At 40.5% G+C, this 23409-nt stretch overlaps 1 protein-coding gene across 2 annotated transcripts in view; it reads left to right on the plus strand.

Moving 5' to 3' along the window:
• The window catches only part of LOC149152298 (protein unc-13 homolog), a 535466-nt gene that overhangs the window by 192382 nt on the left and 319675 nt on the right, over window positions 1–23409 (plus strand). For both annotated transcript variants that reach the window (XM_089438315.1, XM_089438316.1), the window contains one exon: window positions 13505–13735. In XM_089438315.1, coding sequence (XP_089294441.1) covers window positions 13505–13735 — 231 coding nt within the window. The remainder of the gene's footprint in view (window positions 1–13504; window positions 13736–23409) is intronic.

Genomic DNA, 23409 nt, shown 5'->3' on the forward strand with positions numbered 1-23409 from the left:
TTTAGAAGTAGTTGAAACAGCTCCTAGGATAGTGAGCTCGACCCATGGAGGCAGGGAAAGGGGTTAGATCATCTATATTATGTACTTTCTTGCTCATTTTCATGGTTGGACTCTTGAGGGAGAAGCTATCATTGTATTATTTCACTGTATCTCTGCAATTTTTGGCTAAGGAAGACCAGGGTTTTGCAGTCCTCTTTGGGATTCTTGTGGACTCATGTGTTGATGGTGTGTTTCTCAATGTTCTTGTAAGTGTGTTTATGTGAATCATTTCCTTTCTTTTACTGCTGCACATTAAACAAATGAAGTGTTAAAGTATGAATTCATGCTAGCCATGCTCTGCTTTTAAATTTGTTTAATTTCAATGTTTTCTACTGTTTAAGGAGAATTCAAAATATTATTTGCTCTCCTTAGCTCCTCACCGGTCTTTTCCATCCACTCAGCTCAATCAAAGGCATCAATACGGTCTCCTACCTCGCCCCAAAGAACCCCCTGCAGAAACTGTGTCAAATCCCCGCACCCAAAATTGCAATTCCTCAATTTGCCACCAAAAACCCAGAAAACCCCAAATCAACCTTTTTAATCAGTTTACTAGCCTAATATCAGTGTTACCTTGTTGGTCATCTCATCCCATTGAAGATCTGCCGAGATTGACCGGAGAGAGCCTTCTCCTGCCCCGTAGGGCTAGCTACGAGGCTAAATGGTTTGATGTAGCCTTGAGGTTTACCTTTCTCAGCCTGAGGTGAAATTTCAAGCGCTAACAGGTACTTTGATAGAGAGTGGTTAGAGTTGTCCACATCTAATATGCATATCTGTTTCCTCTCACCTGAGGAACCACATGATCCTTGAGACTATCCATCAAAATCCTTTTTTTCTTTGCATTATTTTTTGTGAATTCAACAAGTTCATTTGCAGTAGTAGGAGGTACAACCACTTGCCGCACTATGTCCCAAACCGCTGCCTCCTCAAACATTGTCTGAATTCTGTCCTTCCAAACGACATAGTAGGATTTCCATCTAGTCTATCCTCTATCCTTAAGAACATGGCCATGACTGTTGTCCAAAATTTACAAAACCAAGAAAATGGAGAAATGAACCTTCCAGTACACCTTGCTATCCCAAAATATCAGTTCGCTGTCAAAAAGTTCAGTTTGTTGTTCAAACCACTATTTGTTGTCCCAAACTACTTTCTGCTGTTCAAACTGCAATTTTCAACGTGTAGCTCTGATACCATGTTGAAACTTGATGACTAAAAAGTTTCTTGCAATCCCGACCCGGTTTTAATTTCACCTTATTACTCCCATTCAGTTAAATGCCCTTTCTCATAAACATACATTTAACATATAGAATTCTGGAAATGAAAATTCTCAGATTAAAACACATGGGATTGTCAACACATGCTGAAAATAAATATGGACATAAATAGACCAGCAACACACATAAAAATACACAGATTTTTGGTCAACTTAGACCCAGGCAAAACCCCTTCAATCTTCTCCGGGGAAAACCTATTAGAGAGCTGTTCAAATTTATTTATCTTTCAAGTTCAGGAAAAATACATTTGCAGACAAAAGAAAACAACAAGATACAACTTATCTCTTCAACCCAAAACTCCTTGAAAATCATGCCCACTTTGCCTCGATTTCCGTGCCCACTTGAAGCTGAAAATATGTACTGTATGGATACGCACTGTATTGTACAAATTTTTTACAATTGTATGATTTTTTTCAATTATTTTTTTTCAAAAACTTCTCTCGAAGGATGTGCAACTCACAAGATTAAATGTTGTTCATATTGTACCTTATGCTGTTTTCTATGCCTTGATTTCTGTGCCCAACTTTGCCCAGAAATCACTCCTTCAGCTTGCTGCAACAAATTTCTTCTTCAGAACTATTCTCCAACTCTCAACCTCCTTTTTCCAATCTGCTCATAAAGAATGAATGTAGTCTCTCTTTTCTTTTCCCCCTTTTGTTTCCCTAAATGACTTTTGGGCAAGCCTAAGATCTAATGGCCTAGATTCATTTAGATCAAGGGATGAGAATAAATGTGCATTTAATTCTTACTTTCTATTTTTAACTCACCCATTAAATAAAGTACCCACATTGTACATTATGTCTAAAGTCATTGTTCACTTTATAATTTAACATTGACTTTACCACTTATAAAGTCACTTTCACTTTATAAAGTCACACTCAGGAAAATAATTATTTTGGACACTTTTCCCTTGGTAGAGACTAACCTATGGGAAACCACTTGTCCAAGATACATTAAAAATCAACATGATTTTTCTGCCCCTCTGAGAAAAAATTGGTCTTCTAGTCACACTGCTCTGTTACTCGCACTCCCTTTTGGAGTGAGAAGATCTGCTCACAACTATTGCTGATCTGTAAGGAAAATCAAACTTCTAAAGACTAGAAATTCCTTGAGGAAAATTTTCTCTTTGTGTGTGGTCTTCTCTCTTCCACCCCAACATTGGCTTTGCTCTAGCAAACTGCTACAAAACCCTTTGTGTCAAGCTGGAGATCCACCCAACGAAAAATTGGAGCTGCTCCCTCTGCCTTTGGAATCACTCGATCTAGAAGGATTGAATTTTTCTGGCCCTCTCAGACAAAATTGGTCTTCCTCAAGCAACTCGGCCACCTAGCAAAATACTATGTTGCCCTTGGGAATTTCGGCCCGTTGCCCACAATGTGTAGCAAAATTCCTTCCTTTCGCCTCTGAGCTTTCCGACTAATCAACTGTGCTTTGATACCATGTGAAAAATCCAATATGGAATCCTATTGCATCAATTGTTGTTATTTCTCCTATTTGTTAATAAATTTAACAATTTATCTGCTATGACAAATATCGAAATAAACACTCTGCAACCTTCACAAATAAAATTGCTGAAAAATAATGTGTTGGAAACTGAGAAATGCTAGGACACACAAAAAATTAACACAATTATTTTTGGACGAAAGTTCCTGGAAAAACCCAACTTGGGAAAACTGGTGCAGCGGCTGAGGGTTATATTATTATGCAGTAATGAGAAATTTTGAGTACAACTGGATGCCGAAATTTGGCAATTCTACAGAAAAAAATATTGGCAAAAATCTAGTGAGGAATTTCCTCACCTCACAAGGAATCTCCAACATAACTTGCCTTCAAAAAATCAACCCTCTGACCCTCTGTGTCAGCCTCTACGCTACTCTGCGCATCCTTCTTGACGTCAAGCCTCTGATTGTTCTCTGATGAAGTTGTTCTGCCCTTTGCTGGCTGGAAAGATGCTTCTCCAACACTCTCGGACTGCTTCCCGGCCTCTAGAACTAAAGACGTCTCTCCCTCTCAGCAAATCGAACTTGCCTCTAGATGCTGCTGGGCTGCCCCTACATTAGCTTCTCTGTGGCTGTTCTGCCTCTCTGCAAATGCACTCGCTGGATCTCGAATACTTCCTCCAGCCTCACTGTCTCTGCCCCTCACTCACTGCTTTGATCTCTAGCACTCTCCGACAACTAACTATTGCTATTTTGGAAATTGATCTACCAAGAAATCGAATTGCTCAAGTGTCTCAAAAGTATTCTCCATCATTACATTGTCCTCCTCTTATAATCCTTTGTTGGAGCACCAACGACCAAGATTAAAACATAATCGATAGCTCGGATCATCTTGGAGTCGCTTCGTGTGAGTTTCTAGATGATTCGTATGTTGACTTAATTAATTCTGATTAATTAACCATATGCCCTAAGTCTAAACTTAGGAAATATTTAAAAACTGGTTAATAATCTAATTAAGCCATCTCTATGTGGAATTTGTAGAATGATTTCTGGGTTTTGGAGATCTTATATATTCTAGCCTTTCCACCAAATTTCGTGGCTACAAAACATCCGATGCTACAAAAACTAATAGTTTGGATAAATTATAACCATAAGAAACCAACCATCCAAGGTATATTTCAGTGCTTTCCACAATTTGAATGATGAATAATGAATGAACCCAAGTGTTGACAGCAATCTCCAAGAGGTTGTGTTCTGAGAGCACACCAACAGTGAACAATATTGAGCTTAGATGAATATTTTATCTTGTGTGTTAAAGGTGTTTTCTATTTCATATTGGAAAGAGACCATACGTCCACAGAAAGCAAGTAAACCCTCAAAACAATTTTCAAGCAGTAAGTTGTTAGTCTTAGGAACCAAGTCGTTCCCCCAACTGATGCATTGACTTGCTTAAGGGCATACTTGAGATATCAAATGTGTTCAGACGATGCAAGAAAGTAATGTATCAAGACCAATTGTTGACCAATATGCAGCTTGTAAACGTTTACCACATGTGTAAAGAGCTGAAGTATTAGATGTCTCATGCATTCATATGCCAATGTTTAATGTGGAAGTGTTTATCATGCCATAGATAGGCCACTTAAATATGCCAACTACACCATGGATGAGTACAAATCTGAAATATAAGTTTAAAATCAATACATCAACTTTCAAGAGATGGATTTAAGTGCCCAAAATGTAAGTTGTTTCACTTAAAGATTAGGTCATTGCACCATTTTATGGCATAGATGTTGAGCACACACTTATATGGAGGGGGGGTGAGGGTGAATCAATATAAGACAATTTTTACTTATTTAAACATTCATGAAGCATGAGAAAACAATCAGATATGATATTTATCAGCTAAAGAACATGGAACATAAGATTTAAGTGGAAACACTTTCGGAAGAAAACCACAAAACTCCTCTTTATAATTCTTTGTAGGAATCAACCTATTGTTAAAAATATTTGTGGGCACCAATCTACTGAAGACACCAATCCCCGCTGCTGCAAATATTCCTTGGCACCAGCCTATTGGAGACACCAATGCCCACTTCTGCAAATATCTGTAGGCACCAACCTACTTCATTGAATCTACTAGCTACTTCTACCTTCACTAGGTCTGCTAGCTGTAATACTCTAGCATGTTGGGTCGGTAGAAGGGGGTGGAAAGGAGATCTAGATCAGCAAAGGAGGGCTTGATTAGTTGGATCAGATCTAGTGCTGTACATGTATTTCGTCATTTGGGCTATTATCCCACGACGAGAGCTAAAGTAGGTTCCGAATCAATTTAATGATGAACTGATTTGATTGGGCATAATATTTTATGTCATCTTTTATGAGATTGGTTATTTTTTTTCTTCCACTAATTAGTGTTAAGAACCTAATAGTGCATTCATTTAGTAGATCCTTAAGCTACGAGGTCAATGGATTGCTTGGTTTTGGGTGTTAAAAACACACAAAAATTAATAGGCAGATTTGGATAACCATGTGATTCCATTTTATTCACAAGATGTACATATTAATACATAATATTCTTACCCCTGGTTTTCATCTTCCAAGAGGACACTTAGACTTCAAATAATTATTGGAATTCCTCTACATCAACACTAACGGATTAGGTGTCCAACATCATGCCCCCTGGCCCCCTCCCTCCCCAACGTCACCCTTAATTCGAAGGGGTGCATATGAGTCCAATAAGAGAGCTGAAATACGAGTGTATGGCAGAAAATGGTTGGATTTGCTCTCTGAAATGGTGGTTTAAGGAATATTGTTGGAATTTCCATGCACCCTAGGTCAGGTCTATGCCCTAGCTAGGAACACAAACACACTAGAGATGCTCAACTAAAAACAACTTTGCATAGCGGAATATGAGATCAACAACAATATGCAAGATTTTATGGCCCAAATCACGTTCCTTATTAGTCCATTAATAAGAAAACCTTAGGTCTACCGTACTAGGGATCATGACCCTTTACAAACCCCAGTACAATGCACAGTCAGTCCTTTGACCAATAGATCTGCTCCTTTAGACCTTGTCCACTTGCCTATATCCCTGTTGCCCACCACTACACTGCTCCCTTTAGCCCACTGTTTTGTTGTTCCAGCCCTATACAACTTACCCAACCTTAACTGCCCCACCTGGTAGCCCTAGGCACAACGTTCAACAACAACTCCTTGCTTTGGGATGCTTCTTTAGCCCTTGGCATACTAATTAGTACTGTTTGGCCCTTAGACCGCTCCTTCAAACTTCCTATCCTTGCAGACTCCTTTACCAGCCTTGAAGCAACTCTCTTTATGCCCTTGGCTTGCAACCATCACTATAGGCCATGACGTCTTTTGTTGAATCCTCGGTTAGGCTATTCTAGCCCTAATAGACCTTTGTCTGATCCTTGATCCCTCTTCCTCAGCCTTGACTATCCTTCTTGGCTGTGGTCTAGTCCTTCATACCTCCTTAAACGTTACAACTAGATCCCTTTCTGCTCAGCTAGGCCTCCTTGACCTGCTGCCCCTTCACAACAGACCTAGGCCTCACTGTTTTCACCACTGATCTGCTACAGGTCATCGGCCCTCGACCCTGTGTACTGCATCTTCTGTTGCGGCCCGGCCCTTTAGACCCTTGACCACCTTCTTTTGCTGGTTATCATTATACAAGCTTTGGCCAACTACTTCTTGCTACTACTAGGGCAAACTAGCCCTTCCTCTCTAGGCATCATAAACTGTAGAAGTCCACCCCAATCAACGAATATAATCCCAACAAATACTCCTTGTACAACAACTCAACCTCTGTCCAACAATGCAAAGGTAAACTCCACAAAAATATGTACCATGATCAACACAAATGGGACAAAACTCTTCCATTCACAATATAGTGACTCGACCAGCCAGATAATGAGATTCTTGGCTTCTTGAAGGGGTGTAATCTAAGCTCCCTGTATGAGAAACTCTGCCAAGGAAACAATGGATAACTAGCCCCTTCTTTGACAGTGGAACTCAACCCTTTTTCCTTCAAATCTCAGTCCTCTTGGAGTAAGTAGAGTCCAGAAACCAAGCTATAATCACAATACTGAGGCCTCTTGCAAACAATTCATTCAAATGCTAAAGATTCTCTACAATAAACAAAATGGAACACCTGAAGTGATCTTCCCCAAGAGCTAACTAGGATGGCACTCAAAGTCCACTGAAATTAACATTGAGTTTCGCTTGAAACTCGCTTGAGCTTCTTCTCAAATGTCAAATAGAAATGGTAAGATAAAATGATTTGCCATTGAGTTCCTCCTTTTATAATTCTTCATGGAGCCTCCCTCTAGCTTGTAGATTCTCCTATTTTTTTCCTTATTATTTTATTGGTGGGGCTCAATTTCCACTAGAAGATTTTTTTCCACCATTTTGAATTAAATAATAATTTTACTCCTTTAGTAATAAAATATTATTTTGCCATCAATTTCCAATAAAATAATAGTTTCCCTCCATTCTCCATTAAAATATTATTTGCCCCCATTCAGTATTAAAATAATAATTTGCGTTCCTTCTCTAATAAAATATTCTTTTGCTGCCATTCCATTAAAGTAATAATTTCTCCCTCTCTCCCAAAATAATATTTTCCTCTTTTTTAATATTACCCAAAAATTTGCAAAACTCCTGAATGATTTTTCCTTGCACAAAAATTGGGAACATCACATTCCAACACAAATTTTGGAAGCTTTCGTTTGTTGATCACTTTCAGTGCTATTATGGCATTCTTGTTGTTATTAGTTGTGCTTGAAGGTATTAGAATAATGCTATTTTAGTGTTTAATGCTCATTTATGTATTTTATTCGGATAAGATCGTTTGTGATCTTATTAGCAGTTTCTTATTAGAAACTTGTTGTTTTTGTTTCTTAGTAGAAACTTGATGTTTTTGTAAATACATTTGTAGCTTTATTGCTCACTGTAAATTCAATTCATTAATTGATTATGGTATCAGAGCTCGGGTATTTTTTTCGAAATAATTTTTCATTGTTTGAAAAATTTTGTGCTTCATTTCGAAATTGCTCTCTAGGAGTCTGAATTTTTTTTTACTGGGCGTCACAATTTCTGAGCCGCAGTTTTTTAATTGGGCGTCGCGTTTGTTTTCCGTTGGAGTTCGACAGGCCTTGGCAAACACCACGGGAGCCTCTGCAGATATCATCCTGACATTCTCGTCGTCTGACTTCATTATCGTCTTGATTCTCGCGAGAAGGAGACTGTGATTTCTGAAATCGACAGCGTGCTCGATTTCCTGCATCTGGTTGGCCCAGAAAACCTCGATCTACTGGTGGTGGTGGTGAGACAGCTGTCGTTGGTGCCTGTTGCTTCGATGTTGGATTCTGCTTGGAGTTTCGGCGTTGCCCTTGTGACCTACGTAGTACTCCCTTCTAACTTTCAAAATTTTTGCCCACGCCTGCCCGTATCAATCTCTCTCAGTATATGTTTTTGGTTCTTCAAAAAACATATATTTTTTGCGTACATGTTAGTTTTTGAAACCCTTCCTCTGATGATCTGCTCAAACAACATTTTCTCCTCTTCGAAACTGCTTTCAGAGAGTTTCCCTGGGAAATTAATTCTGTCCAATTCCGCTGGACAAAGCGTGTTGCGTCGCTGCTGCGCGAAGATCCTCAGAGGCTGTCTTGTTTCCATTTGTTGATGGAACATGCTCGCTGGTAGACCCGCAGGTGGAAGGCAATTCCGACGTAAAAGAATCATCCACAAAGTCACATTGAGTCACATTGTTGTTCTGGGCCGAGTTTATCCATATAAATCTGCTCGCGGGTACTCCTTTGAAGAACAAGTTATCTCTGCGTATGACGTGTTCACTTTAGAAAAAAGACATATATACACTCCGTTTCCAGGCCTATTATCTGCTGTGTTTATCAACCCTCTTATACAGTGTATTCAACATGTCTTTTATTGTTGGATGAGTGTGAAGATTTTGCTGGTCGAGTTCTTGTATGCTGAACGTCATTTCTCGAATTAATTGTTGGATGCCTAAAAGGGCAAATTAAGTCAACGTAAATTCTCCAGATTGCATAATTGGTGGGGGGCCGAGGGCATTTCCGTTTTAGCCTTTTCAGAAGCTGCCATTTGGACGTGTATTTTCAGTACATACAAATGCATGTTTATGCAAGGGTAATTATTGAGCATGGGGAATTTTTGCACCTGTCAGATTTTGTCCGGATCAGTCGGCATCTGCATTGAAATCCATGTCGGACTCCTTTGTTGTTTTCTATGTCTTGGGAAACGTGCAGATGGCCTCACTAACAAATTTGATGTTGGAAGGCAGTCAACCCTTTAATAGCACCATTTATAACATCTGGAAACAAAGAATGTTGACCATTTTTGAATACAGGCGTCTTGACCAGCTCGTTTTGGGCAAAGAGCTTAGTCCTGGTACAACTGGTGCAGATCAAGATAAGTTTGATGATTGAAATCGAGAGGCTGTTATGCTTCTCAAACTCTCTGTGACTGATGATCAGTTACCACAGATTCCTTCCGGCAAGACCGCTGTGGAAATCTGGCAACATTTGAAGGAACTGCACGAGACATATGACAAGAGCAGAGCTTTCTTTCTAAAGAATCAGTTGTTCTCCATCATGATGGATGAACGTATGTCTTTACAGGAACATCTTAACAAGATTAAAGACATTCGAGATCAGCTCGAAGCCATTGGTCGGACCATGGAGGAAGAAGATATGGTAGTCATCACTTTGAAAAGTCTACCAAAACCTTATGAGCACTTATAGAAACACTCAACATTAACTCCATTAATGTTGATATGAAGTTTCCAGAGTTATGCACCAAACTCCTGTAGCAGGATCGTTGGAAACAACAGTTTGGTAGTGGTGCTTCATCAGCCTCCTCAGAAAATGCCTTTGCTGCCAAATATTAGTCCCCTCAGTCCTTTCAACAGAAAGGTTCTTCTCAGCCTTCTGATCTTGCTAAGAAGAAAAATGTGCAGTGTAATCACTGTCACAAGTTCGGCCACATGAAGAAAGATTGCCAACAGAGGATTGCTTCTGAACAGAACAAGCAGGGAGGGTCTCATCAGAAAGCGAATGTTGCGGACCATTCCGAGCAGAAAGAATTTGCCTTTTACGCCTTTATGGCTAAGAGTTCCTTAGATCATGCCTCGTCTTCTGCCTGGTACATTGACTCTGGTGCATCACGTCATTTCTCTCACAGGCGTGACTGGTTTATTGACTTCTCATCTTTTAGTGATTCCATGGTATTCAGCGGAGGTGAGGAGTACACAGTGGTTGGCAGAGGTACAGTTCAGATCCAGTCTGATGGGCGCACACTCATCTTCCTGAATGTGTACTATGTTCATGGTATGGAACTTAATTTGCTGTCTGTTAGCCAGATTATGAGGAACTCTCCTCAGCTCGATGTGGTGTTGAGTGCGCACAAGTGCTCCATTATTGACAGGGAAACTCGTCTTATAGTTGCTGTTGGCCTAGAGGATCATGGCCTATACAGGCATCTTGACACTGGTGATTCTCTAGAAGTGGCTCTAGCAGCTCGTGTTTCTCCCATCAGCACTCTGTGGCATCAGAGATATGGGCTTCTATACATTCAATATCTCTCTCAGCTATCTCGGGAGGGACTTGTGTCAGGGTTACCTGATATTTAGACTCAACATTTGGGAGTGTGCGGCGCCTGTCAAGCTGGCAAGCAACATCGGTGTTCATTCAAGGATGGAGAATCTTGGCACGCATCTAAGGTACTCCAGTTAATTCATGCTGATATTTGTGGTCCTATGAATACATCTTCATTTACTGGTTGCAAATATTTTTTGCTTATTGTAGATGATTTCAGTAGAAAGATGTGGGTGTAATTTCTAAAACATAAATCTGATGTATTTAGTATCTTTCAGAAGTTTAAGTCCTTAGTTGAAAAAGGGTCTGGCTGTAATATCATAACTCTTATGATAGATAACAGGGAGGAATTTTATTCTTCTGCTTTCTCCAACTTCTGTGATACCCATGGCATCAAACGCCAGTTAACTACACCCTACACTCCTCAGCAGAATAGTGTTGTCGAACGTTGCAACTGTACGGTTGTTGAAATGGCTCGTTCCATGTTACAACACAGGAGTGTTTCGAACAAATTTTGGGTTGAAGCGGTGTTTATTGCTGTCTATCTTCTTAACCGATCACCTACTTAGGCTGTTAAGGGAAAGACTCCAGAAGTGGTTTGGTCTGGCCGTAAGCCTAAGATCAGTCACCTCAAAGTGTTTGGCTCGGTTGCATATGTTTGGATTCCTGCTGCTAAGTGCTCTAAGTTGGATTCCAAAAGCCAGAAACTCATGATGACAGGGTACAGTGATCACCACAAGGCCTATAGGTTGATAGATATAGACATTGATCGTCTTATCTTTAGTAGGGACATAGTATTTGATGAAGACAGAGGGTTCTTTCGGTCCCCTCCTGAGCAGTGTTCTGAGGATCAGCCTCACAGTGTTCTTCTTCCGTTAGGTCCACCTGATGGGACGGATGATGCAACATCAGTATTTGATGATGCACTACCTGAGTTCCCTCTGGAAAATAATCCTCCTATCACTGCTTCTGTTGTTCCTGAGCCTCCTCCACCTACTCCAGATATTTGTTCTTCTATTCTCCGGCCAATTGTGGGCTAAAAGTATTGGTGATCTCCGGGATAATGAGCTCCTTGAAGGTAGAACTTCCAGAAATAAGAGCAAACAACAACCTACAGTAAATTTTGCTCTTATGGCTAACCTACACAGTGTTTTTGAGCCTCAAACCTATTTAGAGGATAAGGGTATACCTGAGTGGGAATAGGCTATGGAAGCTGAATTCCAGAGTCTTCAGAAGAATCACACTTGGACCCTTTCTAATCTTTCTAATCTTCCTACAGGGAAGAAGCCCATTAGCTGCAAATGGGTGTATAAAGTGAAATACAAAGATGACGAAACTCTAGACAAGTATAAGGCTTGCCTTGTTGCTCGAGGGTTCTCACAGAAGGAAGGCATAGACTACGAGGAGACCTTTGCTCCTACAGCCAACATGAGTACCATACGACTCGTCCTTGCCTTAGCAGCTCAGCTCAGTTGGAAAGTCCATTAGATGGATGTAAAGAGTGCTTTGCTGAATGGTGACTTAGAGGAAGAAGTCTATATAACACAACCTCCAAGATTCAAGGTTTCCTGTCAAGAACGGAAAGTTTGTAGATTAGTCAAAGCACTCTATGGTCTGAAACAAGCCCCTCGGGCTTGGTACATGAAAAGTGATAAGTACCTAATAGATCATGGCTTTCAGAGGAGTCCATTTGATGCAAACTTGTATATCAAGCATATTGGTGATGATATTCTGTTTGTGGTTGTCTACGTGGATGACCTTATCATTACTGGCAGTTCAGCAGATTTGATCCATAGGATCAAATAGGATTTGTGCAACACTTTTGATATGACAGATTTGGGACTTCTTCATTACTGTTTGGGGGTTGAAGTCTGGTAGACTGGGAACAACATCTTTCTCTCTTAGTCCGAGTATGCCAGAAGTCTTGTGGACAAGTTCAGAATGCAGGATTGCAAACCTACCACGACTCCTATGGAACCAGGGCTCAAAATTTCAGCTCATTCATCCTCACAACTTGTGGATGAATCTTTATTCAGGCAATTAGTGGGCAACCTCATCTACCTTACTGCCACTAGACCTGATATCAGTTTTGTAGTGAGATACATTTTAGGCTTCATGACAGCTCTTTAGGCTAATCATTGGATAGCAGCGAAGCGTGTGCTGCGTTATGTGAGTGGCACTCCTGATTATGGACTTCTGTACACTCGGAGTTCATATCCTACACTCAGTGGTTACATAGATTCCGACTGGGCAGGTTCGGTTGATGACCGTAAATCTATAGCTGGGTATGTGTTTACTCTGGGATCCGGTGCCATCACATGGACTAGTAAGAAGCAACAGGCAGTGGCTCTCTCCTCGACAGAAGAAGAGTATCAGGGAGCAGTTAAGGCATCTTGTGAGGCAGTTTGGCTTCAACGTATGCTTGCGGATATGCATGTTTCCCAGGCAGGTCCTACTCCCTTGTTCTGTGATAATCAGGGAGTGCTCAAACTCGCCAAGAATCCAGTCTTCCATGAACAAACAAAGCATGTGGAAACCCATTGTCACTACATTTGACAAATTGTTGAAGACGGATCCATTCAGTTGTTGTATGTTCCCATAACGGAGCAGCCAACAGACATCTTCACCAAGCCCCTTGGTCCTGATAAGTTTTTAAAATTCAGAGGGTCTATAGGTGTTGTAAATAGATTGAGCATTAAGGGAGGGTTTAGAATAATGCTATTTTAGTGTTTAATGCTCATTTATATATTTTATTCGGATAAGATCGTCTATGATCTTATTAGCAGTTTCTTAATCGAAACTTGTTGTTTCTTTTTCTTAGTAGAAGCTTGCTGTTTCTGTAAATACATTTGTATTATTTATTGAGCTTCATTGCTCATTGTAAATTCAATTCATTCATTGATTAGATGGACTATCTTATTGTGAATGTTATGCCTAGGAATATTTCAAATATATTTAAGAACGTGTTTGGCTTTAGATTTCGTAGCTATGCCATTACAACTTTAAGTTTGTTGTAAGTTGTAATATTATAATTAAACTATGATTTAAAACTTCATAATTTAATGACATTTCATTACTAAAGTTCCTTTTTTGTTGTTGAAAGTTTTCTTTGACAGGTGAAGAACGTTTACTTTACAGTGCAACACAACAAATGAAAAGGATTGCACCCAATGGACAACGAAGTGCACAAGAAAGAGTTTATATGCAATCTCTTTGTTCCATAACCAAAAGCGACGGGTCAAGTACAGAACTCACATATGTACAATCTTTGTTGATTCCTATCAAGCTTTGGGTGGATAAACGACTTGAAGATTACCATCTCCATTTTTCTGAGGTTGTTTCTTATAAATTGATATTATATGTCTTCTTAAGAGTTATGCAGGGCTTTGAATACAAGAAACTCAAGTTTTTCACATTCGTTATTTATTTTGGAATGTATAGAAAGATTGCAGTGTAGTGCCTTAAAAAAATGATGAACATAATTAAGAATTCCTTAGCATTTTTATCTTTTATGCTCTCCTTGCTATTTCACACGTATATGTGGAACAAAACTACATTGGGTATGTTTTCTTTAATTTCTCTCTTACTCATTATTTTATGTCACACCTTCTCTTTGTTGACATGGATATCTTTTATACAATATAAATGATTGCCATGTGAGATTTCATCTTTGCATAATTTTCCTCCACACCTTTCTCCATTGCAATGCATATTTGCTTATAATACAACTGATGTTTCTTTTTTTGGAAAAGACATCTTATAGTTATAGAAATATATATATAAACTGCAGAGCAAAAATTGGAAGGGTATATACAATGGACATCAAAACCTCTTCCTTAAAGTTACTAAGACAGATAAAATCCGAATAATGATAATCTGTGGGATCTAAAGATTGGGCATCTTTGATCAACACAACACCCTTAGCCAGGCACTGATGGCATACCTCATTCCTTCTCATAGAACAAAAGGCAAACAAAGAGCTGTCCTCATGAGAGAAAACGGACTTACACCTGATTTTCCAAAGAACGAATAAGACCAAAATCCATGAGCACTGCTGTATCCCAGAGAACACAGTATGAACTAGAGAGTGGTGATCTCCAAACAATGCAGAATGCCAATAAATCTTGCATTGAAGCAATAATGAATACTCATCCTTCCCATAACTCCAACAGCATTTGGCAAATTGACACTCCTAGGAAAATATGCTTCATGGTCTCCAAGCGATGATAGACAAAATAGAGTCCATCAGAAAGTCCACTCTTGGCTAATTGTGCCTTGGATGTAATTTTATATGTACAGGAAAAAATTTACGTCAGCTGAAAAAGAAAAGTGAAATGATGGAAGGGTATATACAGTATGAACTTTTTTTGGTAGAAATAAATTAATAATTTTTAATGTATACAGAAAATTATTTATATAAGCTGAAAAAAGAAAAGTGAAAAGATGGAAGGGTATATAGATGTGATTCATATCCACCTCCTTAAAGAAACTAAGACAGCTATACAATCAGAATAGTTTGGCATCCTTAATAAAAATTGAACCTTTTGCCAGCAATTGCATATGTACATCATCTCTCCATAATTGGCCAAAAGCAACAAAAGAACTGATCACAATGTCTCATTATCAAATACATACTTGAAGCGAAGTTTCCATAGAGAAAACAAAGCAGAACTCTCAAACGGTGCCAAATACCAGGCAGGGTACCCTGAATCACAAATCTGGAATCAACCAACAAAGTTGTCACGCAATGCAGTTTTACCTGAATGGTTTCCAACTGAGAATACACATGTGCCCAACGAAACTTCAGAAAGGGACAGTCCAATAAAATATGCTTTATTGTTTCTGCCTTTTAACAAGAGAGGTAGAGACCACCAGAAAGGCCGCTCTTGGCCAATTGTGCTTTGGAAGGGAGACCCTGATATATCACCAACCAAGTGGACAACTATATCTTATAAGCAATCCTTATCGATCAAGCACCATGTAACCTTTTAATCCGTCTATTTTTAGTATTTGTTAAAACCCATTGAGCATAAAGAACTGGACCTGTTACCCTTCCTTTCAGCAGGAGTACATGTAGTAAACTTTCTGCTAAGCAAAGCAGTTTGTGGCATGGCACAGCCCTCCTCTATGATCTGGTTGCATTCTGATTTTGGGCACTTTCACGTTCCCCAAGACATTCACATTGTTCGAGGCACTTCACGTCAGTGTTATAAGAACTGAACTGGACTGGATTGAACTGCCTAGTCTGACCACTTTTGAGCGAGAAGCAGTCCAAACCACTGCCACAGACTGGAAAAGGTTGGTTCAGTATTGAACTGGGATTTTTTCATCACATTGGCCGGTTTTATATGGAACCAATGTGTTTCATACAATGTGACTAAGGACCCTCAGAACGCAATTTTTTTTAAAGCAATAATTTATGAGTGCGGCAGCCTAATATTCAACAATATTTGCCTACTAATGCTATGTGATTAATGTTGATGTTAAATTCTTTACCTAAATTTTTAACGTTACCATCAACTCTTTCAGGATGTTTGAGAGTGGTTCCAACCTCATCAGATTTTATATGGAGAAGATAGAGTTTTAGATCACACTCAAAATCCAACAGATTTTACAGTTTTCAGGATTTCAAGATTGGGGAGATTGTAAAATTTCCATTGGAGTCTGTCATGTATGAGGGTATGGAAGTAGCCTTTAATCAAGAGTACCAAGCCCTCTATGTATGTCGATGTTGTTAGCATTGATTGTTGAACTCCTCTGTCATGACTCATGACCTCAGTGAAAATATAACCATCACTCAAACAAAATTTCGATTTGTCATGTTAAGCTTTTTCTATATTATGCTGATAATGCTTAGAAGGTGATTATGATGATGTGGATCCCAATATAGGCAATGATTTTTATGATATGTAGGTATTTGTTGTAGCATGATTTTTTTTTTGATGTATTTTTGGTTCAGAGATGGATTGCACTCGGTAGTGATGTATTTTTGGTCTAGAGATAGATTACACTCGGTGCCATTTTGGTTATAACCAAAATAGCACCAAGTGCAATCCAAATCTTAACCAAAAGTAGACACACACACACACACACAACCAAATTGCATTGAGTGCAATCCATCTTTGGATCAAATACATACACACATATAGACAGACAGACACACATACATACATATAGAATGAATAATAATTGATGGATGGATTTTTTTTTAACATTTCATGTGTCTGACTTAAATATAGCCTAGGACACCTTTTCCTATATATGAGAAACTTTTCAAATATATATATAATATGTAATGTCCCCAATTTTGATTTTTCATTTGAGGGAGTTAATGGAGTTTATTGGGGAGGTGCTAAGCATAGCACAATTTTGTAAATTGAACATTGGAGACATTTTTGGCATATGGGACTTAGGAGGGATAGAAAATTAATTTGCTAGTGGAATGTGGGGGCCACACTTACAAGAAATACACACCACTTGGAGAGAAAATCGAATTGCTAAGGGAAAGAGGTCGAAATATTGGATGGAGGGACCCACATGAGGAGGCAAGGAAAAATTATAAATAAGAGCGTAGAAGCTATTGGGGGCTTTTGTTCACTCATCTATTTCCTTTCTTGCTCTAACTGTTTAGCTAGGTCACAAGAGCTGCTTTGCACAGAGTTCTCCAAGGGGAGAATTCACCCTTCTTTCAGTGGACTTCGAGTGCCATCCTAGGGAGGTAAATTTGCTGCTACATTTGAAGGGAGGCTTGTGGAATTTTGGGAACATCTTTCAGCCACTCCCCTCAGCTTATTCATGCTCCAATGTGGACGCAGTAGAGAAACTCGTACCACTTATTTCAGCTATTTTCTAGGGGGTGTTTGCTGGGAGAAATTTAGAGAAGTTGCTCCAGGGGAAGACTAAGATTTGTGGAGAATTTCGGGGTTGGTGATATCTTCTTTTGAGAGGAACGAAGTTATCTTCTGAGGACCCATGCAAGGGGTCAATGGACAACATTTTTGTGGAGCTGATTTCAACTATCTTGTGCTGGGATTTGATGTGAGACTTCTCCCGAACATTCGAGAAAACTTACTTTATCGTTCCTATTGCAGATTGAGGAGAAATAAGGAGGATTTCAACAGATTTCATCACTGGGGGACGCAGTCTTTGTTCAGGAGGGCGTAGTGCCAAAATAGGGCAATTTTGGAAGGTCAGAATTAGCCAAAACCCTTTTTGGGTTTTTGTGGGTTTGTTGAGAGGAGTTTGGGGTTAAATTTGTATAATTTTCCGAGCAGTATTCAGGCCAGAAATCCCCTTTTTGTCCAACAGTGTGTTTTATTATTTAGCCGATAATTGCACCATTTTGTGGGTTTTCTGGGTGGTTGGTTTGGGGTGGATTCCTTTCTGGGTTTGGATGAGTATTTTTGGGAGAAGCTACAGTTGCATTTTCAGGCGATTCCAGGCATCATAGAGGGCCATTGTCAGTGTTTCTGGTGCAGTAGCAGTTGCCAATTTCTGGGTCTGTGCATAAGAATCTTGGGCCGAAGTTTCTTAGCTCTTGGGGTCATATCCTCCACTTGGGTTTGCCTCATCTTGCTTATGCAAGCCCAGGTGCACTTGTTCCTTGCTATATTTACTCCTTATAAGTCATAATTTAATAAAATGGCTCAACTTATTTGCCTAACTTCTTGGTGTTTTTGATGGTGCATGAGTGTTTATGATTTTATTTGTTATAGCCTAGTTCATGTGTCTCTTAATCAGCTGTAAATTTCAATTTGGAACATTATGGTGGTATCAGAGCATGATCTTGGCCCAACTGTGGGTAACTAGTGAGATCATGGGAGATTTGGGCATGTATGCACATGATGGGTTACACCATACACCACCCATGGCTTAAGGGAGTTCAGTATGCAGGAATTTTGGGGTGGAATCCACTTGAACGATGAGAGGTTGGCTCAGTTGAGTAAGGTGTCAAACCAAATCCATTCTTGTCCTTACAATAGAGTCACTAGACGTGCACAAGTCCTGGGAGTACAACCATCTACACCATGTGGATTAAGTCGACAGACTGACACTAGATCTCCTCGAAAGGAGAAGGCAGGACAGGGACAGCTAGAGGCTAAGACCAACGGGTGCTTTTGATGGTGGAGACTTGGCTGTAGATATCAGGATCCTGAGGAGGAGGTTGAGCAATGAGGTTGAGGGCACACCAGATTGTAGGGAGCAAATAGATACACATAGTGTGACGCAGGAGTCATCCTCATTGGAGACTCCCTTGACCACTCCGATTGATATCTTAGTGGAGATAGTAGAGCATGTTGAAGGAAGTGTAACTAGGTTCGGTCTTCATAAATGTACTTTTGATATTTGTACTTATTCAAGAAAAGAAACATTATTTTGTAATATATGTCAATGAATTTCTTGCTTATTGAGGTAGGTCTAGCACATATCCAAGTGCTATAGGTGAGTCAAATAGTCAAGGGTTGTTACACCATTTATAAATATATATTAAAAGTCAAAGGGAAAACCTCCAAGCAAAGTCAAGTCTACTCCTATTCAATGGCACCTTCAAGAAGCTCCTTCAAGCATGCTACACCACCATGGAAACTATCTGATGTCTGCTCAAATCAGCTGCAAAATTGCCTTTAAAGTCGGCCTACAATTAAGAGGACTAGTCGGCCTAAATGGAGGGACAACCCTCTATTTATAGAGGTTGTCCACTCCAAAGACAACGCATCAATTGAGCTTTGAAATCCACAAAGAAAAGAAGAGAAGGTTGAATGAAGGAAGGTGAGGAAAAAGGTCTACAAGGTGCAACGACAACGAAGGTAAAGGACTGTTTCTAGGGCCATAAATAGTCACACGTGCGAGGAAGAGGAGGAGAAATCTGCGGGTATGACAACAGGGACAAACAGTCCATAGTTTTTTTGTTGTTTGGGTTTGACACTAGACTCACAAGGTCTCTCAAGACAAGCGAAGGAGCCCCTCTCTCTAGTGAAGGAAGAAGACCCTAATACACTCAGGGTACTCTTCACACGTGCAAGAAACTAGGGCAGTAGAATAGCAGAACAATCATACACTCAAGAAGGATCTCGATTGGTCAAAGATATACTTGAGCAAGGGATAGAAGAGTAACACTTCATTTAGAAGACTCATTCAAGGAAGGTCTAACTCTAGACAAGAATCATAGCAAGAAGAAGAGGTGCCAGAAGAAGGAGAACGAATTGCCAGAGAAGAAGTGCGGGAAGAAGTATTAGAGAATAAGGTGCAAGAAGAAGGAAGGACTTGTCTTTTGCTTGGAGGATACTCTTTTCAGGGTTCTAGGGTTTGGCATTGATCAATAGAAGCTTTAATAAGAGAAATTCACTAAAGGGTTTTCCTCTCAAGAGAAGAGAGGTTTTGGCCCTGGCAGAGAGCCAACAGCTTGTGTTCTTGTTCTTATGTTTTGGTAGCAGTTTGATGAAGTACACCCTCATGCATTAATAATAAGAAGAAGAAGATTAAGCTAACTAGAAAAAGTAAAAAGACTCCACAAATTGTTATCAAGTAACGAAGAATCACACTACACTCATTTTCCCTAGATTCTTCAACAGAGCATACATCAGTAGTGCCATCGGTTGATGAGGTGACCAGGGGCGTGTCCAGGTTTTTGGGTGATATCGGCACACAACAGATGGGGGAGTTGCCAGGAGACGTATCCACCCTTGATGGGGCACCAGGAGATACTGAGGTATTAGATGATGGCTGTCCACAATAGTTCCATCATTTTCAAGTCGATCTTATAGCATTAAAAAGGAATGTCGCGTCAGTGCGAGAAGCTATTCAGTAGCAGAATGGGAAGCTGGAGGGCATGAGAGTAGTTTGTGTCAAGACCACGAACAAATTGGCTCATGTTGGGGAGCGGTTGGATTCCATATTGGTGCAGCTAGAGTGCACGTTGGAGCGTGAGAGCAACCCTCCTCAGGCATACATAGACAGGGCTGGCAGCATTGTTAGTTTACCTTTGCCCATTAGAGAGAGAGAAACAGAGCTATCTAGTCAGATTTCATGTATTGACTAGGATAGCAAGATGAGACGACTTGAGTTGCACAGGGTGCAACATCCACATGCTGGGGTTGTTCTATGTGCGGGAGTTCATGCATTCTATCTCTCTCTTAGGGTTGGATGGCGAGAGATTATGAGTTGGTACCTGGTGGAGTGGGCCATGGAGATGGTAGTGGACACGGGTGTAGCTCAACGAGAGCTTCCAGGCACTAGGGATTCCAGAAGCCCAGAGTGGCATTGGGATCCAAGAGGGACCACCTATAATATCCTAGGTATACCTGATGACTACAACCTGGATGGTATAGTTGACCTAGCAGCTGAGCACACACATTCTCTAGGGGAGTTTTGGTCGAAACTAGTGGCCAACCATCTTATGGGAAGAGTCCTCGGCTTGTCTTGGTATGCATTGCAGGCCATTAGACAATGCCTTGTATGGAGTTGGGGATTCCTCAGACTGGTGTAGGGCATGGAGGACACAAAGGAGCAAAGCATGGTGGCATCACTACTTGTACTTAGAGAGATTCACTTCTTGGGCCCCTTAGGGAGGATTTGGAGGGGAGATCCCCTCATCGGAGAACATGGTGATGTGACAGGGGAGGTGATGATACAGGTCTGGTGCGGGCCGACGCATATGGACAAAGCTTTAGGCCCGTTACCGCTCAAATCAACCGGGGACCTAAAAGGGGTTCCTAAGGGGGCAGCTGCTAGGTTAAGGGCAACGGTGGAGGCTTAGTCCACTGTCACCACAACTAAGTCTCCCTGCTCTTTACAAACTTTCACTGATTGGAGGAGTCCCGGTAGTGTAGGAATCACTTGTGAAGTATATGTCAATGAATAGGTGGAAAGTGACTCTAGAAACCCTTTCCTAAGGATTGGAGTGAAGAATGGAACTTGCTTGCTCTTTAAGCAAGGGACTTGGTCTTCCGAGGGTAAGGGTTGAGGATTGGAGGGTTGAGGGAGAAGGAATAGACTTATGGACAAGGTTCTTAATCCCTATAATCCTTGGGAAACTTTGATTCCAAAATGGTCCTTGACAAATAATGTTTATTGAGAAGTGAGACCACACGGGGCTAAGTGGACCCAACCCAGGTGCGGGGATGGAATGCAACAACCAATGATGTTCCTATCCTGGACAAGGTGAAGGGAAAGGACCAAACAAGAATGCTTACTTCAAAAGGTTGAATTGATCCTGTTGAAGTCTAGCCTTGGAGATGCTTAGTCAAAATTCGATCCTAAAGCTAGGGCTTGAGATTCCTGGAGATTCCACAGTTAGAATTACCTCCAATTTGGAGGAGAGGGAGGGGAACCACTAGCGCAGTAGCCTATAGGAGATCAAATTTTTTCCTTGGGTCAATTCCCGGGAAATTGGTGCCCTAGGTGACCTAATGGGGCTAAACTTAGGGAAAAAGGGGAAAAGGTGAAAAAGGTGAAGGGGATGACCACCCTTTTTAGGGATCAGTGCCTAATTCACTTGAGGATATGGAGTCAAGGACGATGATGAGTAAGAACTTGGTTTTTTGATCAAGGAGGCCCAGAAAGTCAGCTTCATCCAATGTTGAGAGAAAGAGAAAAAAAGTGACTTTTAAGCATTTATACTTCAAAGAAAACAATGCAAGTTTATCGAGACAAATAATCTCTAGGACATTTCATTCATATAACATTGGCCCATACCTTAAATTAGCTAAAACATGCTCAATTCCACACTTCAATCATGCAGCAACTAGCCCTAATTTTAGCAGTGTGCAGCTACAAGAATAATAACATCAAAATTTACTTACAATGTTATAGAGTATATCCAACTAGCATTGCATTTATGAGACAAAGCTCCAAGACAAGATAAATAGCCCAAATCCGTATGTCAAAATTCATCCATCTCCAAAAAATATCCTCCAAGGAAAAAATGCAAAGCTCTCTATATTGGAGAGATCCCAAGTCAAGTGATGATACAAATTATGTATCTAACATCACTATATAGCCTCCTACGTGGTTCAAATTAGCCTATGGGCCCCTAAAGATAAAATAATGTGCAAATACTAACTCCTAATGGTGATAAGCCCACCATACCAGCTCATAATGTAAAAACAAGCCCCACAAGGGGCCAAATAATGATGTATGCATGTCGTAGGGCCCTCCAAAGGCTAACATCCCGAAGTGCCATATTGAGGAATAATTTCCCCAGAGTCTAATGGACAAGGGGGTGGGCCCTTTTTCTTCAAGTAGTAGACCTGTGGTGCTCTCAGTGGGTCTGAGGGCACCTCAATGACCCCATGGGTCTCCATATGAATTGGAGATGTCTGTAGATCCTCTGCAATGGTCCAGGTAGTGGAATGAATGTTGTCATGACATCGTACAAGTGCTGGGACACCTGCCAAGATTGTGGGGCTCCTGTGGGGGCCTGCTGTGGATAATGTACCTATCATGTCACCATCATCCCAAAAGTGGATCGCTAATAGTCTCTGAACATCCATGAAGATTTGTGGAGTGTTGTCTGCTGCTATGGAGGCCCTTGGCTCTCTATGCGCACCCTACATGTGCCAATGTGGACCTCTGGGGGTCAAGATCCCATATAGGGAAGCCAAACCCAAATGGAAACCACCTGCAATACTCCATAAGATCCAACGCGTCCCCTAGGGTTCCAATACAATCAATTATTTAAGCAATCAGGTAAAGGAGCTTACAAACCATGGATAACAAAGTGGGCAATTCATAATGGCATGCCCTTCCGTAGTGGGCTTTGGCATGTGCTAGTGTTTCCAAACTCCAAAGGGGGTCAGCCAAAAACCTTACTAGGTGGTTTTAGCCCTTAGAGGGGATAGTATGTCCAAGGTAGATCTTTCTAATGGGGGTGGCAACTTACAAATAGGTGAGATGGAATAGGGAATGAGGGGGGCAACCCTAGGCCACATAATGGGGCATAGGTGTAACTAAATAAGGGGAAACCACACCTGAGTATATAATGTATAGGAGGGAGCAGTCGTGGTACAT

Source organism: Pinus tabuliformis, chromosome 9 (genome assembly GCF_031772625.1).
Source record: "Pinus tabuliformis cultivar Carrire ecotype Pingquan chromosome 9, CPIR1, whole genome shotgun sequence".
NCBI lineage: Eukaryota > Viridiplantae > Streptophyta > Pinopsida > Pinales > Pinaceae > Pinus > Pinus tabuliformis.